The 18,940-nt window shown below is 40.9% G+C and overlaps 1 protein-coding gene across 16 annotated transcripts in view; it reads left to right on the top strand.

Moving 5' to 3' along the window:
• MYBPC1 (myosin binding protein C1) overlaps nt 1-9,746 on the top strand; it is a 79,277-nt gene extending 69,531 nt beyond the window's left edge. For 6 of the 16 annotated variants that reach the window (XM_053662140.1, XM_053662154.1, XM_053662148.1 and 3 more), the window contains 4 exons: nt 935-1,094; nt 2,802-2,938; nt 4,581-4,767; nt 9,474-9,746. In XM_053662140.1, coding sequence (XP_053518115.1) covers nt 935-1,094; nt 2,802-2,938; nt 4,581-4,767; nt 9,474-9,574 — 585 coding nt within the window. In that variant the 3' untranslated portion in view covers nt 9,575-9,746. The other 10 variants (XM_053662142.1, XM_053662152.1, XM_053662147.1 and 7 more) reach the window with 3 other exon arrangements.
• The last annotated feature ends 9,194 nt before the right edge of the window (nt 9,747-18,940 follow it).

Below are 18,940 nucleotides of genomic sequence, written 5' to 3'. Positions count from 1 at the left end.
GAAAGGGTAAGGCGTTTGGAGCCACAGAAAGTCAGATCCCAGCTTTGCCATTTAAGGCCACAAATACATAAACAGGCACTTAACCTCTTCAGTCCCTACCTTCCTCATCTACAGTGTAGGTTCACAAATACTTACTTTGCTTGGTTATCACGGAGCTGAAAAAATATATATAGCACCTAACACAATGCTTAATGGAATTTAATAAATTCATCTGTTCAACAAATATTTACTCACCCTGTATTCTGATTCCAATTTACACCCATTTCTCCTTGTAAAATAAATGTTCAATAGCATGGACAAAAAGGCTCTAGTTGGGAAAGAAAGATTCGAAGGGGAACAACATGTGCAAAGGTCCTGAGGAGGGAAGGAGCTTAGGATGTTCCAGAAGCAACCCAGTTGGAGTAGGAATTAGGAATTTTATAGAAGAGGAGACTGAGGCTCAGAAAGTATAAATGGCTTGCTCAACATCACCAGATTTTAAATGTTAACATGTTGGTCTTCCTGAGCTGAAAGCAGCCACTACACTGTACTACTGCCTTGCCTGTAAGTGAATGAAGAGACATATGAATGTTTGGATACATAACAGCATAGAGCCAGTTTTCACCCTCATTAGAAGAGTAAGACATCTTACTGAATGATACGGATAAGAAGTCTGTAGGCATTTACACCAGTGGATAGCAGTAAGAATGTAGATTATGAAATTTCATCGGGTTACTACAACAAGGCAGGAAGGTTGGTAAGGGCAGTAATAACAACATACATGTGTTTAATACTTTATAATTAATTTACACTTGAGTATGTTGTTACTATTAATATAAAAATTAGTGCTATTTTTCTTTTGGTGAATGAAACATCACCCCTGTTATTTATTCTAATCATCAGTTGGAATAGTTGTATATTTTTACATGATTTTCCTCCGACTTTTTTCTTTCAGGAATGGTTCACTGTCATTGAGCATTATCACCGAACCAATGCCACCATTACTGAACTGGTCATAGGGAATGAATATTACTTCCGGGTCTTTGCTGAAAACATGTGTGGCCTCAGTGAGAATGCAACAATGACCAAAGAGAGCGCCGTGATTGCCAAGGATGGTGAGTTAGCAGTGGGCTGGTAAAAAGGGGTTTTGGACCCCATTCCAGTGCGTGGGGGTTTAGGACATTTCTCCCACACCACTAAGCAATCTTAGACACCAGCTGGGTGTCCTACAATTCAAATCAATTCTGACATGGTCTACCCACAGACAGCATCAGGTCCCATGGGTTATGGGCTCAGTCTCACAAGAATGTGTCCACCTCCCACTTCAGATGCCAATTGTAAGTCCAGGTTGTCACCTGTGCTTCTAACTAACAGACTATATACCAGAGGTTCCAACGACCTTCTCTTCAGGTTTGATCAGTTTCCCAGAATAGCTCACAAAACTCAGAGAAATATTTTGTCTACTGTATCACTGGTTTTCTAGAAAAGATTATAACTCAGGACCTTCCAGATCGAAGAGGGGCACAGGCCAAGCATGGGGAAGGGGCACGGAGTTTCCATGCCCTTAGAGCCCCGCCACTCTCCTAGAATCTCCAGTGTTCACCAGTCCAGAAGCTCTGCGATTTGTGGGGGGCTTTCGTTTTTATACAGGGGGCTTCATTACATATACAGGATTGATTAACTCTCTAGCCCCTCTCTTTTCCTTGGAGGCTTGGGGGAGGGCCTAAAAGCTCTAACCCACTAATCACAAGGTTGTTTCCCTTGTGAACAGTCCTTGGGTGGGGTCAAAAGCCACCTCAATAATATAACAAAAGACACATTTATAGCTCTCCTTACTTAAGAAATCTCAGGGGTTTTAGGAGCTCTGCACCAGAAATGGGGATGAAGACCAAGTGTATATTTGTTATTATAAATCACAATATAATACTGGACATCTGGGAACCTTGGTTTTCAGTGACTAGAGGAGACTGAAAAAAAAAGAGATGTGAAAAGAAATAAGAAATGATAAACATATTTTTTAATTATGGTAAAAATTCCCAAGTAAATAGTAATTTTATTTATTTTTTTAAAAATATTTTCTTTCTTTATTTTTCAAGAGAGGGGAAGGGAAGGAGAAAGAGAGGGAGAGAAACATCAATGTGTGGTTGCCTCTCATCTGTCCCCTGCGGGGAACTGGCCTGCAACCCAGGCATGTGCCCTGACTGGGAATCGAACCGCGATACTCTGGTTCGCAGGCCCGCGCTCAATCCACTGAGCTACACCAGCCAGGGCCCAATAGTAATTTTAAAAGTCAAATTTTTAGAGAAAAATATATTATGTTATTATTTCATTTTTAAAACATACTAGCTGTAATTCGTTCCTGCTTCCAGGCTGTAAGTGTATTAAGTGGCTAAAATCACAGGGATAGGAAAAAGTAGACATTGATTTCTTGAGCTTGGGTTATTTCTGTTCTTGGACACACTCAGTATTGCTACATATAAGACCCATGAAATGGGTGGAGCAGAATTTCATGCCTGTCATTTCATTTCCTCATAAACCACTCTCCTTAAAGCTCTTCCTCATTACTGTCCCTTTAAAATGCACCATTGATCAAAATACTCCAACACCAAATTCTTGTCAATATTTGCTTCAGTTTCAGATGACCTCTGTGTCCCATGTGGGGTTGGCTGTCCATGTGTACCCTCCAGAATGAATGCCGTGTGTTATTCACTCATGTTTTTACATGCTTTTCTACGTTCAGGGGAGTTTTAATGGTGAGTAAAGTATACCAAGAATAACATGATCCTAAGCCAACTTATATATTTCTAATGCTTGTTTTTAAGGTAAAGTCTACAAAAATCCCGTGTATGAAGACTTTGACTTCACAGAGGCGCCCATGTATACTCAGCCTTTGGTTAACACCTACGCTATCGCCGGCTACAACGCCACTCTGAACTGCAGTGTGAGAGGGAACCCTAAGGTACCATGTTGCATTTTTTAAAGTCACATTAGTTAAATTTAAGAATTAACCCCAAACTCTCTCTTTTGTATTTGCCACATTATAAATGTAAGTAGCAACATAAACTGAGGCTCCAACTGCTACTTGCGTCTTATTCTAGGATTGGGGGGGGTGTTGCTGTGGAACATTAAGTACACTATTTAAATGTAGTAGTAAAAAATGTCTATATTTCTTTAATAAATCAGGGGTACTGTCTAAGGAAATAACAAACCATCTATTTTAAAAAGAACTGAGGGGTGAAGAGATAGAAGTAATATTGTTTCGCCTGAAAAATTAGGTGGAAATATTGATTCATCAAACTTTCGACAATAGACTAAAACAAATGATGATACTGTAATGCAAGCCAGAATTTAAAATGTGCTGTACTGAGGGAAGGGAGGAATCACATCTGACAGAAGAGAGTTAGAAAGGTTTCTAAGGTTTCTAAGGTTCATGTTGTTTGAAAAGAACAACAAATTAATGAATGTTTTCCATAGAGATAGTTATCTGTCCCCAGGGTGCACTGAGGGAAGGAAGCCTAGAATTTCAAAAATTGCAAACAGTGGTATTTTTCCCACATATATCGTGAACAGAAATAGGAAAATCAGAGAGAAGCCAAACGTGGGTGGAGGATGATAAATTCATGCTTAATTGGAAGTGATGTTGGTACATCCGGGTAGGAATAACCAAGAAGTAGACAGAGAAGAGATTCACTGTTCACTGGAGCTTCGGACAAAGGCTAAGGCTGTGACTCTCAGTTTAGGAGTCCCCAGGCATGGGAGGGCTGCATTCCACCCCTGGGAGTCAAAGCTCTAGAAAGGAATACCACTGAGGCAAGAGGGTAGTGAGTGAAAAGCTGAGGACCGATGCCTGAGCCTCAGTGAATTCAACCACTTGAAAGGCTGAAGGAAGACAACAGTGTGAAGAACAAAGAGAAGGGCCATCTCCAGGGTCAGAGAGAGGCAAAATCATGTAAGAGGCAGAAGTGGGAAGGGGAAGGTGTGCATTTACATAAGGAAGGAAAAGACGATCTGAAAGAGGAATGGAAGGTCAATGATATCAGATATAGTTCAGGGGCCAAGGAGAATGGAGTCAACTCCCTGGGCAATTCATTATGATAGATCTTGAATTATCTGGTAGGAGAAAATCCATTACCCCTGGATGAGGAAAACAGATGTCAGAGGACAGATTAAATGGTGAGGGGCCATAAGCAGCCCATAAATAATTAGAAAAGAGTATCAGGAAAGGAAGTGAAGTAAATTAGGTGGTTATGACACCTCATGGGGATTCTGGGAAAAATGCCCTGTAATACACAGTCTCTTGGATAATGAACTTCATGGACCGGTAGATCAAATTGAAATGCAAGTGAATCTGTTTGGGAAGACCACTCCAGAGCTGTCCTGGGGACAAATCTGTGTTGCTTCTTCAGAACTGCTCATTGCTCTCTTGCCAACCACTAAGTAGAATTTAACTAAAGAGAAACAGTGCTCAAGTGGATGTGGATTCTTTTTAGATGTGTTACTTTCTAAGCCATGCTTTAAAATTCTGTCACTGGCTTTGATGGTCTATTAGTGTGCTAACTACAGATATGTTTTGACCTAATTTATTTCAATATTCACTTCAGCCTAAAATAACCTGGATGAAAAACAAAGTTGCTATTGTGGATGACCCGAGATACAGGATGTTCAGCAACCAAGGGGTTTGCACATTGGAGATTCGCAAGCCCAGCCCTTATGATGGAGGCACTTACTGCTGCAAAGCAGTCAATGACCTTGGGACAGCTGAGGTCGAATGCAAACTGGAGGTGAAAGGTATGACATCCAAGATCTTGGGTATAGAATAGATAAAAGAAAACAATTTAATTATTGACCTTTCGGCAAAATCCAAATTGTTTGCCTAAATGTTTTGTGGTGGATAAGGAAGGGGAAGAGAATTTGGGGGAAAAATGTTTTTATACCTTGCATTTCATCTTGATTTATTTTTGAAGGTTATCTGATTTTTTAAGTAGGCTTATTTATCTGTCTTACAACTAAAGACATACTGATTACAGTGGGTTGCTGGTATGTGCACAGTGTGGTGAAAATAAGTTAAGTTGAGAATGTAGTATTTTGGTGCTGTAGTTCACCTATATAAATAGGTGCAAAAACTTATCTAATGATAGGAATTTATAGCATTTTTAATTAGTTTACTAGTTTGTGAAACTTTCAGTACTCATGGATAAGTTTGCTGATTTAGTGTAGAATGTTGCACATGTAGAATATAGCATCCACTTATTTTAACCAGTTGCTTTTAAATCTCACTTGAGAACTTTCATTTACAGGTCTGCATTTCATTTGTACTAGTTTTCAAACAATGTAAATCAAGAAAACACATAAGGATTGATGTGGCAGAAAAGTTTCAGCATAACCTGTTTTCTGGTTTTCATATGAAATAGAATTTTTATACTTGAGTTTTATTCTTGACGATCAAAACCTACTTTGGGACACCATGAGATATTGGTGACATGTTTCTGATATCTTGTCTCTCTTTCTCACTGTATTACAATGCCTTTCTGTGATAATGGAAGTCTTTCTGCTACCTCTCTATAATGAAGTTATGATAGAAAGACGATACATATGATTTCACTCACATGTGGAATCTAATAAACAAACTGAACTAACAAGAAAAACAGAGACAAACTCAAAGATGGAAGGCAGATGACAGCTAGTGACGGGGATGAGGTGAGGGGGTGGAGAGATTGAGCAAAAATGAAAAAGGACTCATGGGCATGGACAACAGTGTGGTACCTGCTGGGGGGAGCGGGGCATAAGGGGACTAAATGGTAATAGAAAAAATACAATAAATATTAAATAAAGAATTAAAAAAAGAAATTATGATCTAAAAGTCAGAAAGATAATCTTGTAAATACTTGTATTCAAAAAGTAAATGCTTAAGGAATTGGTCTAAAAAAGGTTTTTTACTCCTAAATTTAGTATAAAGAAACTTATTGAAAAATATTTCTTTTGTAACCTTTAAAAAATAGTATTCTTTTTCTTATGATCTCTATCAGTTCTGAGGTAATATGGCATAATAGATTCATAATTGTGTGAGAGCAAAATTTTTTTGTTTTCTTCTCAAATGTAAAATATAATATTCTTAGAAAATTTCAAACCTTACTCTTGAAATAGTGCTTACAAATTTAAACATTACTTCTTAGTTCTAATTAGCTTTCAATGCAGATTATGGTCACAGTTGCAAATACATCTGGTTTCTAAAGTCTTAGCCTCATTAATTCTAAGGTATCATTGGTGCTTACATTTTAGCATTAAAAAACCAAAAATTTAGCACAACTTCCGCGTGTTTTGAAAATTGCTGAATGTTGCTAATGATATAAAATGATGACTGCATAAATAAATAGTTCAACATTTGGGGTCCTCTAAAAAAGATAATAATGTTATGCATATAGATGATATATTCTTTATAGTAATTACATAGTACATTAGATGGTCATTGAATTTAATAATGTAAGTAATGTATTCTAGTACATAAGTTTATAGTAAGATATCAATTGTACTATACTATTGGTAAAGCTTTTGGTCCTAAAAGTAAAGCCAAGATTGTTTATCATCAGATTGTTATCTGATAATAGGTGACTTGAATCAAGTTAAGCTGCGAAAAATAACGGTAAGAATGTCAATGGAGAACAAATAAACACTGGTACAAATATTCTAATTCTACAGTGATATATCAAGGAGTAATTACCCCTGGACAACCACTGTTCCTGGCGGGGCAGCAACAGGTTTTCAAAATTCATATCCCACTGGATATCTCTACTTTCTGTTCCATTCCTCTTACATGAAATCGCATTTTGCATGTAAAGCTTGACTTTCTTCATTTGCTTTTAATTATATTTTTAGCAGCTCATGGCATACAGTGTTTATGCCATGAACAAGGAAGGCCAAATTATTCAAGGCTGTTAAGTAATGTAGGAGCTGAGTTTTGTCAGAAAACAAGTGCCATAGAAAAGGTCCCCACAAATAGAGCCAGAAGGCTACATTTGAAGATACCTCACTTCAGGTGTAAGATTATCAAAACCTGGGAACCAGTGACATTTCTGTACTATTCTCACTTTTCATATGTAAAGAGATAAGCTCTTCCTTTAAGATCATTTCCAGGGTAGTTTCCTTAGATCACAGGTGGCAAACATAAGGCCCTGGGGCCGAATCCGTTCCTCCACCTTGTTTTAACTGGCCTGGCGCCTTGTTTCTACCCAGCGGCAGTGCACCGCAAGGCTGATGTGGCCCCCGACGAAAATGCGTTTGATACCCCTGCCTCAGATTCATGTTGAAAATCAGAACGCTGGCCACTTGCAAATTGCTAAGTTATAGAGAAAGTGTTCCGAGTGTTTTTGATACGGAGAGGTCACAATTTAAAATAGATCCAATATTTAGGAACTTTTCTATGTAAGATTTTCCAATGCAAGATTCACTAGTAGAGTATCTGCAACCCATGTATCTGTTGGACGTTTTGGATATTTTCATGGGACCAAAGTTATTTCATATATACACAAACTTGAGAGAAAATTCTAGGTCCTGTTTCTAAATGTAGTAAGCATTAAGTAAGATCCACAGTACATGTATCATTCTCCCCCATTTGGTAGCGAGGATTAAGGAGTTCTTGGGGGCTGGATCTATGCCTGAGTTTACAATATTTCCTCTCTGAATTCCCAGAGGTAATGCCAGTTTTCAAAAGATGAAAGGATTAGGGCTGTTTCTTAAAAGTTTTCTAGATTATATATAGTCTCTTTCTAGCCTGTTTGTTTAAGCCGTTGGTTTATTTAGATTAGTCATATATAATTATTTCAGGATACATATCATAGAATACACTAGTCTACTATATCTACTTGATAATTTTGCCTTTTAGAATTTCAACATATATATATGTACACTAATGCTTTGTCTATCATCAATGTTTTTCTTTTGTTGAAAAACACTATATATATATGTTGTAGGGTTGTTTTTTATTTTTAAGCTAATGGTTTGGAAGCTTTTACTATAAATATTCACTGTACAATCACATGGGCTTTGCCACTGATTTAGGCAAAGTGGTTGTGCGTATTAATAAATGTTTTACATATTAATGATCTTTTTGAAGTGACTGGATCCCTGCCCTTCATTCCATGCGCTTCTATGTTCCTACATCTTTCACATGACTAAGGATTAATGAAATCATCTCATCATAACTGCGACCATAATTTCATCCAATGAGTATTCCACTTTGGTTTTAGCACTTCGTTAATGCTCACAACTTCTCTCTCTCTCTCTTTCTCTCTCTTTTCCTTAGTTGTAGCACAGTAAGGATTTTTGAATGTATATTATCATCTAAGGTAAGCTTTCATATGGTTTTGGCATATGAAGCTTATGACTGTCATAAGCCATACAAAGCTTGTGGAGTATGGCATGATTTTCATTATGTAATCCAATGAAAATAGACTTTAAAATATCTAACTTCATAGTTTTTATTTGTATTCCAGTATCTTGACATTAACAGCTAGTACTTACTCAGCTCCACAATCTCCTATGGACATGAAGCAAGTTGTTGAATGCAGTAGAGCATGAATTAAAGCATTTAATGTAGATGAAAATGTGTGACTCCTGAGCATCCTGACCTCTTTGCATCAAGGAATGGACATGTACATAAGTGGCGTCATTTCTACCAATATGTGACTTGAAATCTTTTTTTAAAAAGGAGAATGACTTTTCCAAATTTGCATTAAAGAAGTTTTAAGAATGTTCCAATGGCATGCTGTTTTGTCTGGACGTGAATTGATTAGCAAGTAGTTAAGTACTTCTCGAAAGGACCCTGAATTGTTACGGTTTCATGGGTTCTCTCATGAAAGGTACTTTTATTTTTTTTAAATGTAATTCAGAAACATGAAAGGTAAGTATGAAATATTAGTAGGTATTTCTCTGGCCTTCAGAAGGTATTAGATAGGATTTACTATTTTTTAAAAAATATTTCCAATTTTTTTCACTTTTGACAATGAATAAGTAGCAGAAGTTAAAGGAGCAGTCCCTTTATTCTTCTCCACTGTGCTTGAGTCAGAACTCCTTGTGCTTAATTAAAAAAGAACATTAACCAACCGGAAACAGTCCTTCCCATGGATTTATAACATATATGCATTTATTCTGCCATTCCATTCGAGCACTTAAATTATCTACAGAGAATCCCACAACCTCTCCAAGAGCAATAAACACTTTCTAACCAGCTAGGAATTTAAACTAAGATTAAATAACAGTAGGGAACAAAGGACTTCTATGGGTCTGGCTGGAACTTGCTTTTTCTTCTAGATGTCAAATGCTTTAAATTCTAAATGTACGACGCTCAGGAGAAGATTTCCAAGTGGGGACTGAATGAATCTTTGCAACCAACTGGAACATAGTTAGTCACATTTCCAGGCAGCCAGTCCAGAAGTATTATTTCAGTGATTTTCACGCACATGGTTTTGACTTTGCCTTCTCCTTTTTGTCCTCCTCAGGTGGACTTTCCTTCTGCAGGCTCCTCTTGCAAGGTGTACCTCCTAACATAATTGATTCCTATTTGCGAGACTTGCAATCAAGCAATCCTGAGGAATACTAAGGGCCGGGGCGCCGCCTCTGCTCCCCACTGCTTTGAAATCTGGTCGCAGTGAGAAAGCATTTTCTGTTTTAACACCAGGCACCCAAGCGTGGCCTTTTGTTTTCCTCCTCGTGTTGAAGAAAAAAAATATATTTGCACGGATTGCTTAATTAAAATGGCAAACGAAATCCCATTTGAAGTCAGTGTCTCAATCATTATTGTCTGTGCTTTGTCACTGCACTTCACAGAGAAAACGAGTTACACAATAAGGAAGAGCGGGGTATTTTAGTTTAATTTAATAGGCTGTAAATGCTTTTTTTAATCCAGAGGGGAAAAAAAAGCAGTACCATATACGATAACAGAATGTTAAAAACCCATCTTTCTTAAGAGATTTTCTAAGCAGAGTTGTGTTTTTCACACAACCCTCCTTAACGCCAGTGGATCTGTGCCTTTTCTCACTTGAATTCACTGGAAGACTTCTTAACATCAAACAAGTTTTCTCAACAGAAGGGGGAATATTCGATAAATGTTACAATAAATCTGAAGTATTTGTGGTAAAACGACACAGTATTTGTTTTTGCTTTCGGGGTTCTGTGGTCAGACAGAACTGCAGACGAACGGCGGGCGGGCGGGCCGCCAGCACGCTCCCCAACCCAGGCCTGGCCTCCAGTGTCACTCTGGCTTTGCATCCTGGCCCAGCTCCTGCCAAGACAGTCACAGTGACAGAGAGCTGGTGCGGACTACAGAGCAGCCACGGATTCAGGGCTGCTGATGGCATCCATTCAAAATCTGGAAGCAGAGAACCATCTGTGCAAGGCCCTCATCTCTCCAGCAGCTTCTTTGGTCTCCGTGGTGCTGTGGAGAAAGTTCCAGCTGAGGGAGTGGAGCGGGAGTGTGCGTAGGGTTCCACACCACACCTCCTGGCACCTTCTCTCCTTTGTTCTTTTGGCCTTTTGTTCTGGGAGCTAATTCACTGTGACCTGTAGGTCGGCCCATAGGGTCCTGGGACAACATTTATAGTATCTGCTCTGCTTCCTTTCCATTTGAGAGCTGGGACGTTGTGGTGGTGGTCACACCCCTGGGTTGATGTGGGGCTCCCCCATTTTAATCAGAAACTCCATTTTCACAGTATTGACTAAGATAATTTACATAAAAGAAGACTGGATTATCTAGAGAGACTTGAAGACCATACATCTCTATCACAAACTGAGTAAGACCTCTATCTGCCACAACCAATCGGTGTGGCCCCTGCAGCCTCGTTCCTGGGTCAGAGGCTGGTTGCATCATTTAAACACTCATTGACCAATCTCACCAAGTCATGGTCATGTTGCTTTATGCCATTTATAAACCTTGCCTAAGAGTGACTATAAAGCATAATTACAAAATATTGGTTCCCCAGTGATTGTGTCCTTTAAATATATTTTGTACCAGATAATGTTATTTTTCTACATATGATCTCTCTCCTCATATTAAGGGCATTCCCATACCATAAAGTTCCAACAAGGAAGAAAACGTCTATTTTAACATTACAAAGAGTGCCCTGGCTGATGTGACTCAGTGGGTTGAGTGCTGGCCTGTGAACCAAGGGGTCACTGGTCAGAGCAGGTGCCTGGATTGTGGGCTAGGTCGCCAGTAGGGGGCACAGGAGAGGCAACCACACATTAATGTTTCTCTCCCTCTCTCCTTCCCTTCCCCTCTCTCTAAAAAATAAATAAAATATATTTTTAAAAAACTACAAAGAGCAAAAAATATCAGAAGCTGCCACTGCTATTAGATCTCTACAACTTTGTTCTAGTTTTGTTTAAGTTATTGCCTGGGTTGTAGGCCAGGTCTCCCACTTGGGGGCGTGTGAGAACTGACCTCTTGCACATTGAGGTTTCTCTTCCTCTTTCTCCCTCCCTTCCCTTCTCTCTAAAAATAAAATCTTTATTTTAAAAAAAGCTTAATGGATGTTTTCATGTAAATCAATAGCGAAATGAGAGAAAGCTACTAGTTCCAAGAAACACTGAAACAAGGATATGTGTCCTTAACCATTCACTCTTAAGTTGAATTCTGGAACATTCTATTAAGAGCAACAAGTAGCTTGCTGGATGTCTGATGTGTGTATGGCACTGTGATGGATTCAGCTAGGAACCTGATGATGAATAAGCCACTTCATGCCTGTAAGGAATTTATGATGCGTAAGAATAATGGAGCATGCAGGTGTAAGAGAGTACTCTAAGATTTCAGAAGCTGAATAATGTGGTTTATGTGTCATTATACATGTATGCATCACACTAGAATGTAGTATAGGACATGCCACATGACTTTATTATTGTAAATCAAATTAAATATGATTCTGAGTCCCACATTAACCAGGATAATTGAGAAATTCTCTCTGTCCTGCTAGGAAGGTCCCATCTCAAGTCCTGGGCCAATTAGAATCTTTCCTGATGCCTAGAAAAGGAAGAGAAGAAAAGTCTCTGCATTTCAGTCTCTACTGGTGGCTGCAGAGATGCCGCTGGTCCAACCCAATGTCATGCACTCAACTTGCTAGACGAGTGGGAACACTGGACAGTTCTACCACTTAGTACCAGCCCTGAACCTAGGCAAGAGGGGCTTCTGCAATTTCAACAGCCTCATTATGGCCCTTCTCCAGCCACATTTCACTGCCTGAGACAGGGAGGCTGTAGAACCAAGGGGGTATGCCTACTTGGAACACGTACCATACCACTCCTTCTTATAGATTATACCGATGCTCACTGTTAGGGCTTTAGTGGGCCTTTTCCCTGGGTTTAAACCACCACAGAAGAATCGTGTGGCCAGTATATGTACCCTGAAGCCCAAGGGGTAGTCTAAAGGCATCCGTTTGCCAGGAGGTTGGGGTGTGCAGATGTGATCAGAGTTTGTGCTCAAGACTTGTGCTTGGGGCATCCGCATGTGTGTGCCTGAGACCACGCCTGGTGTGGTGGAGGAAGGAGCTGGGATGCAAAGGACAGGGAGACCAGAGACTACTGGTGGGCCACCACACAAGGTCTGTCCAGAAGGTATCCAGCCATGTAATATGAAAAATAGAGACATTCACTGAACAAGATACAAGAGACATGGTACTTAGAACAATGACACCTCAGTCCCCTTCAACATAGGCACCTTGGGACTTCACACAATTCTCCCAATTTCTATTAGCTGTCCCATCACATTTTTCTGAATCTCATTAATTGTCAAAGTCTCTTCCCTTTCAAAGGTGATTTTAATTTTGGGAAAAGCCAGAAGTTGCAGGGTGCCAAGTCTGGGCTGTAGGAGGCTGAATCACCTGGGTGATTTGATGTGTTCCCAAAAAGCTCTGCATGAGACGTAATGCATGAGTGGGTACGTTGTTGTGATGAAGCTGCCAATCACCAGTTGCCCATAACTGTGGCCTTCTGAGTCATCCAAATAGTTTCTGAGGAGGAATGTTCAAGCTTAATGCAAAATCTGCTGCTCTGCAGGCTCAGTCATTTTAAATATGACAGCCACACAGTACACATGCTCACTCAATGGTGTCTACTGCCCCCACTGACTACTAGTGAAGTCATCCTTGTTGATGCATTCCAGTCCACTCTCCTTGGCTTCCAGGTTACATCAATGTCATGCAAACCATTCTCATTATATTAATAATAGCTGGACTTTTGTCAGACAGACCTCATATTCTGGCAAGTATTTCTGAAGAATCTGATAACTCTACATTCAAACTAGGCCTCCCAGGTCATTATAAGAGTATCCTCATGAAGATTACAGGATACAATCATTTTCTTAAACATCTGTTAGCTTGATTTATAACTTCTAAATATTTTATGAGTTATAAAAGTTTGAGGTCAGCCAACCCCCAACCATCTCGGTTCCCTTTCTTGTATCCTTCCCTCTTCTCTGCCATCCAATATCTCTCTCACTTCTCCACGACCATCACTTCCTCCTCCCCACTCACCAAACTCAGATCTAACCCTTTAACTCCTGCCTCACTTAAGTTCCTGTGAATAGAATTCTAGAAATACAAGTTTGGCCTTTGGAGTAGAATAAAAAATAATATACCAGAGTTGCCACTAGTTACGCTGTGGCAAAGAAAAGAAGCCTCATTCAGATTTTGTAAGGCATCCCTCTTGGATGATTGGGACAAAGGGTAATTGGAAAGGAGCCACGTTGCAAAATAAATCAAAGCTGGTTTAAAGTCATGTCTCCATTTGGAAAATTCCAGACATGAGAGAGCCAAATAATACATCCCCTGCAAGCTACAGGATAAAGCGCCATTGGGCTCTTCATCCCAGGCCCCCTCCTGAGTGTCCACTGGGAGGTTGTTGCAAATCCAGTTCCAATTCCTGCCCTGGGAGGTTGCACTGAGCTGGAGGCAGGTTGGGTAATCGTGGGGGTTGCTAAGAAGAGGCAGAGTCCCCCTGCACAGTGTTATTTTCTTGCACTTATTAATAGCTCATATTAGGGTTCAATAAATGTGGGAGCAACTTCTTCGCGAGTCCCCCTGGTGCTACGGACACGAGTGAATGAATTATGACCAAGACATGCTGGATCTGTTTGGGGAGGAGGAGTGGGCTGTGGCCAGTTTCTCTGGGGAGACAAAGGCCCCAAGCACCCTCTTCCATAGCCTTTTATTGGGTTGTAATACACAGGAATACAGGGTGGCAAGGATCGAACAGTATATAACATTTTCAAGAGATCTGAGGGCTTCAGAGTCTGAGTCAGTGTCTGTCAGGAAGAGAGTTGCAGAAACTTTGGGAGACGTACTCATTTCCTCTCGGACCCTTATCATATGAATGAAAGCACTCTTAGCAGAGCAGATTTCACAGGTTTATCAGCAAGTCTTTGTGATGCCAGATTTTTTCCCAGGACATGCTCTAGCAAGGCAAGGAGCTGCACCTCTCTCCAACAGGTATTCAGGCTTAAGGGGATTAGAGCCAGGAAGCGCTTCTCCCAGAGGACATGGGGTCTCAGGCTATGTTAAAGCTGGGGGTGGGAGGGTGGGGAGGTGGAGGGAGCGCCCAAGAGTCCATTGCTCTTTGTTGCAGCCCCCTGAGTCCTTTCATGAAGGCCTCCCAAGTGATTGAGTCTGGCTTAGGTTGCCCCCCACTGTGCGGGGGTCTTACCTGTCATTGACTTCTGACCAAGCTTTGGGGGCAGAGAGAGGAACTGAGGCAGCGTTTGCTACCAGAGACAGGCTTTGTCTCCTGCGGCTGGCGTTCCAAAGGTCGTCTCTCCCCCTTAGCTACAAGGGATCGAGATACAATCCCTAAAACCAGGCAGAGCGGTCTACAACAAGTAAACATTAGCTAGCAGTAGAAGCAGGTGTTGTTGGTGAGATAAGTTGTTCTCTGGTCCTTTCATGATTATCTAGTCTTGGCAAGCAGGGACTCTGACCCAGAGTTGGCCTTTAGTAGCTCTACTCCCAGAAGTGAACCCACAGTGATGGAAAAATAGGGAGGACATGGCAGGAAGGGGCTCCATCAAGGCCAAGATCAAGCAGGAAAGAGAAAAGGAGGACTAACACAATTGTTTGTATAGAGGGAAGGGCAGTCAAGAGCAGCAAGACAGAAAGGAAGCCAGAAATAACCTCACCAGACAAGGAACTGAAGAAAGAGGAAACAGCAATGAGAAAATCAACAATAAAAAGAAAAGAGCACTTACGTGCTTTACCGGTATTATCTCAGTCATGGTTTCTTGTCCTGTTCACCACCACTGCATTCCTATTTGCAGAAGAAAGGAATACTTGGGGCAGGTAAGAGCACATAGCCTGAAGCCCCTGCCACGACCCCTTATATTCATTAAATTTATCCTCATCTTGTTTTCTTCTCCATAATGTACAAGTTTATTGAGTAGAAAACATGTTCTTTTCCTTCCTAGATCTTCAAACAGATGTTGTTCCAAGCATATTGTCGGGAGCTAAAAGAATTCTTGTCTAGGAAGCACATGACCAACACCTTCACCAAAGACCAACAGTAGATTTTAATTCCACTGGATTTACTTTGTGATGGGTTAAAAGATATATTAAAATACATATAAGATATAAAATAAAAATATAATATGCAATAGAGTATAAAATAGATTTAGCTATCTATAGCTAGATCTATCCACCCACCCTTCTTTGTCTTGGAAAGAACAAGGCGAGCAATACTGAGTTATGCTCATCTCTCCCCTCCTTCCATTTCCCTGAGTCCTTTCTCTCTTCTTTCTGTCCCATCCTCCTCCACCTGGAGCTCAAGGGGCTTGCTCAGAGTGGTACCTGCACCCTAGCCTTTTAACGCTGTGTGCTTCAGTCCTGTGATCCTCAAAGGTGCCGTCTGAGGGCCAGCAGAATCACCTGGGAGCTTGCTAGGAATGAAAACTCTCAGCCACACTCTCACTCTCCAGACCCACTAACTCAGACCCTGCATTGTAATGGGATCTCCAGTGGGTCATGTGCTCATTCACATTGGAGAGTTGCAACTCCAGCCTTCTTTCTCTCTAGTTTCTTTTTTTTAAATTATTGTTATTTTTTAATAACAATAAGATTACAGTTGTCCCAACTTTTCCCTGTTTACCCTTCTCTGCCCAGTCCACCGCCCCCTCCCACAGTCATTCCCCACACCACTAAGTCCATGGGTCATTCTTACATGTTCTTTGACTGGTCCCGTCCCCTTCCTTCCACTGTTATCCTCTTGCCCCTCCCCTCTGCTCACTGTCAGTCTGTTCCATGTTTCCATGCCTCTGTTTCTATTTTGCTCATAAGTTTATCTTGTATCTCATAGGTGAGATCATATGGTATTCGTCTTTCACTGACTGGCTTGTTTCACTTAGCATAATAGTTTCTCGTATGGATAATTTTGTGGAGTCATTCTCTCCCAGCTGTCCCAAAGGAAAGGCATTCTGATAAAAAAATATATCCCTCTTACACCCTTGCCAGCACTTGTTCTCTCTTGTCTTTTTGATTGTGGTCATTCTGACAGGTGTGAGGTGATATCTCATTGTGGTTTTGATTTGCATTTCCCTAACAATTAGTGATGTTGAACACATTTCCATGTGCCTGTCAGGCATCTGTATATCTTCCTTGGCAAAGTGTTTATTTAGATTCTCTGCCCATTTTTAAAACCAAGTTGTTTATTTTGTCATTGTTGAGTTGCATGAACTCTTTATAAATTTTGGATGTTAATTCCTCATCAGACATATCATTTGCAAATGTCTTCTCCCTTTTGATTGGTTGCCTTTTTCTTTCGTTGCCAGTTTTCTTTGCTGTGCAGAAGCTTTTTAGTTAGATTTTGAAGAGGATGCGAAAGAAAGGGAACCCTCATACACTGTGGGATTGTGAACTGGTGCAGCCACTATGGAAAACGGTGTGGAGGATCCTCAAAAAAACTGAGAATTGACCCAGCAATTCCTTTTCTGGGTATTTATCCAAAGAATATGGAAACACTAATTCAAAAAGATATCTGCACCCCTATGTTCATTGCAACATTATTCATAGTAGCCAAGATATTGAAACAACCTGAGTCCCTCAACAGATAATGAATAAAGAAAACGTGGTGTATGTATACAATGAAATAATACTCGGCCATAAAAAAAAGATGAAATATTGTGTTTTGCAACAACATGGATAGACCTTGAAGGTGTTATGCCAAGATGGAAAAGGATAAACAACATATGCTTTCAGTCATATTGGGAATAAAAGCAAAAAGAAACTAATGAAAAATCTGTAATATAGTTAAATTTACTAACCTGGAAAAGGATTTTTGCTTGGATTATTAATGGTACTGACAAATTAAAAAGCAGGTATCTCCTAGTTTACTGTCCATAAAACCAGCGTAGTTAAAGGTGGGTCTCTGTCACCGATTCCCTTCCTGAGTTTTTCATCATCATTTTTCACATTAAAGATTAGGGGATGTACACTCAATGAACAGTTTGGCCTGCAGACACCCTCCTATGGCTCTAAGGCAGGAGCTGCCAAACATTTTTCTGTAAAGGGCCAGACAGTAGATTCTCCTGGCTTTGCAAACCATATGGTCTCTGCCACAACCACTAAACTTCACTCTTAGAGCACAAGAGCAGCCAAAAACAACATGCAAGGCATAATCATGGCTACCTTCATGGCACTGAAATATGAATTCCATACAGTGTCGTGTTACGAAAAAAAATTCTTCTTTTGATTTTTTTCCTCAATCATTAAAAAATGTAAAAATCAGACTTAGCTCATGGGCTGTGTGAAAACGTGGTGGGCTGAGCCATCTCAGGACAAACTTTATCTGTTGATAGACACGCCCTAGTACAACAGCCTTGAGATGTTCCGTGCCTTAGAAAAGTACACACAGGTCAGAACCGTGAAATGAAAACAAACGTCAAGTGGCAGGCTTATCTCAGCATGTGTTTGTGACAGGGCCCCCTGTCTAATTGGGTGCATTGTGAGGTGAGGGCTGGTGAACTATCACATGCCTGGCAAGTGTGCTGCTCCCCACGTGCAGTGGGAGGACACTGCCTAGATCCCTGTCCTCCAGTCCCAGGGAAGGGTGTGTGTAAACGCATCCATGGTTATTGTGGTAGGCAGTCAGGTAGGCGGTCAGAGGGGCATGAGCAGAGCAGGACAATAGGCCAAGTATGGAATGCCACCAGGGGGACTGTCACTTTTGTCAGGTGCCTAGCAAGTGGAGGGGGAAGAGAAAGTCTCCCATGTTGCCCAGGAGGAGAGGAGGTAATGCATCCTTCCCTCTGGTGGGAATTTTAGGAGAGTTCCAGGGGAGGATCTTAAAATATTCATCAGCTCTCTGGTGTGTCCTTACAGGGTCGTGGGCTCCACTGATTGGTTGGCACCAGGGACTTTGTGCAGCTGGTCCTGATGCCAGCCATCTTGTCGCTTGTCTGCTTTTGCTGCTTTTCTGGGCCTGGAGCTGAAACACAACTGAGGCCTGGATGCATTTGGTGCAGGTCAAAACCTCACTGTCCTGGGGGATTCATGATTAAGGGCTATTCTCTGGACCCCTTGATTGTTTCCCTTCTAAGGGGGTCAAACCCTCGTGACTAGCAACTTGCCAGGCGAGGAAAGGTTTGGGGCAGAGGGAACCACATGACCAGAGATGTGAAAGTTCAGAGGGTTTAGTGATATGCTAGGGTAGGAAGGGATCTTTTCCCCTGGGGGCCAGATCCTTGTTTTCCCCCCTCCAAGGCCACTTCTTTCCCCTCTGTAGCTTGTTTTCTCAGCCCATTTCTTTCTACCCCTCACTTCTACCTCTGTGACTTTCTAAACAAACTTTCTCATAGTTTTCAGTCTTGACTCTGAATTCTTTCTTAGCCAGAACTCGAGAAGGAGGTTGCTGAGCCAAGGTCCCATTTGCCCTCACTGGTCTAACACCTGGTGCCATTTTCGACACTGCCAACAGTATCACATGCTCTGAAAATCGG

This window comes from Artibeus jamaicensis, unplaced genomic scaffold (genome assembly GCF_021234435.1).
Source record: "Artibeus jamaicensis isolate MK-2021 breed Jamaican fruit bat unplaced genomic scaffold, CSHL_Jam_final contig_233, whole genome shotgun sequence".
NCBI classification, from domain to species: Eukaryota; Metazoa; Chordata; class Mammalia; order Chiroptera; family Phyllostomidae; genus Artibeus; species Artibeus jamaicensis.
This window is presented reverse-complemented; position numbering and strand designations above follow the sequence as displayed.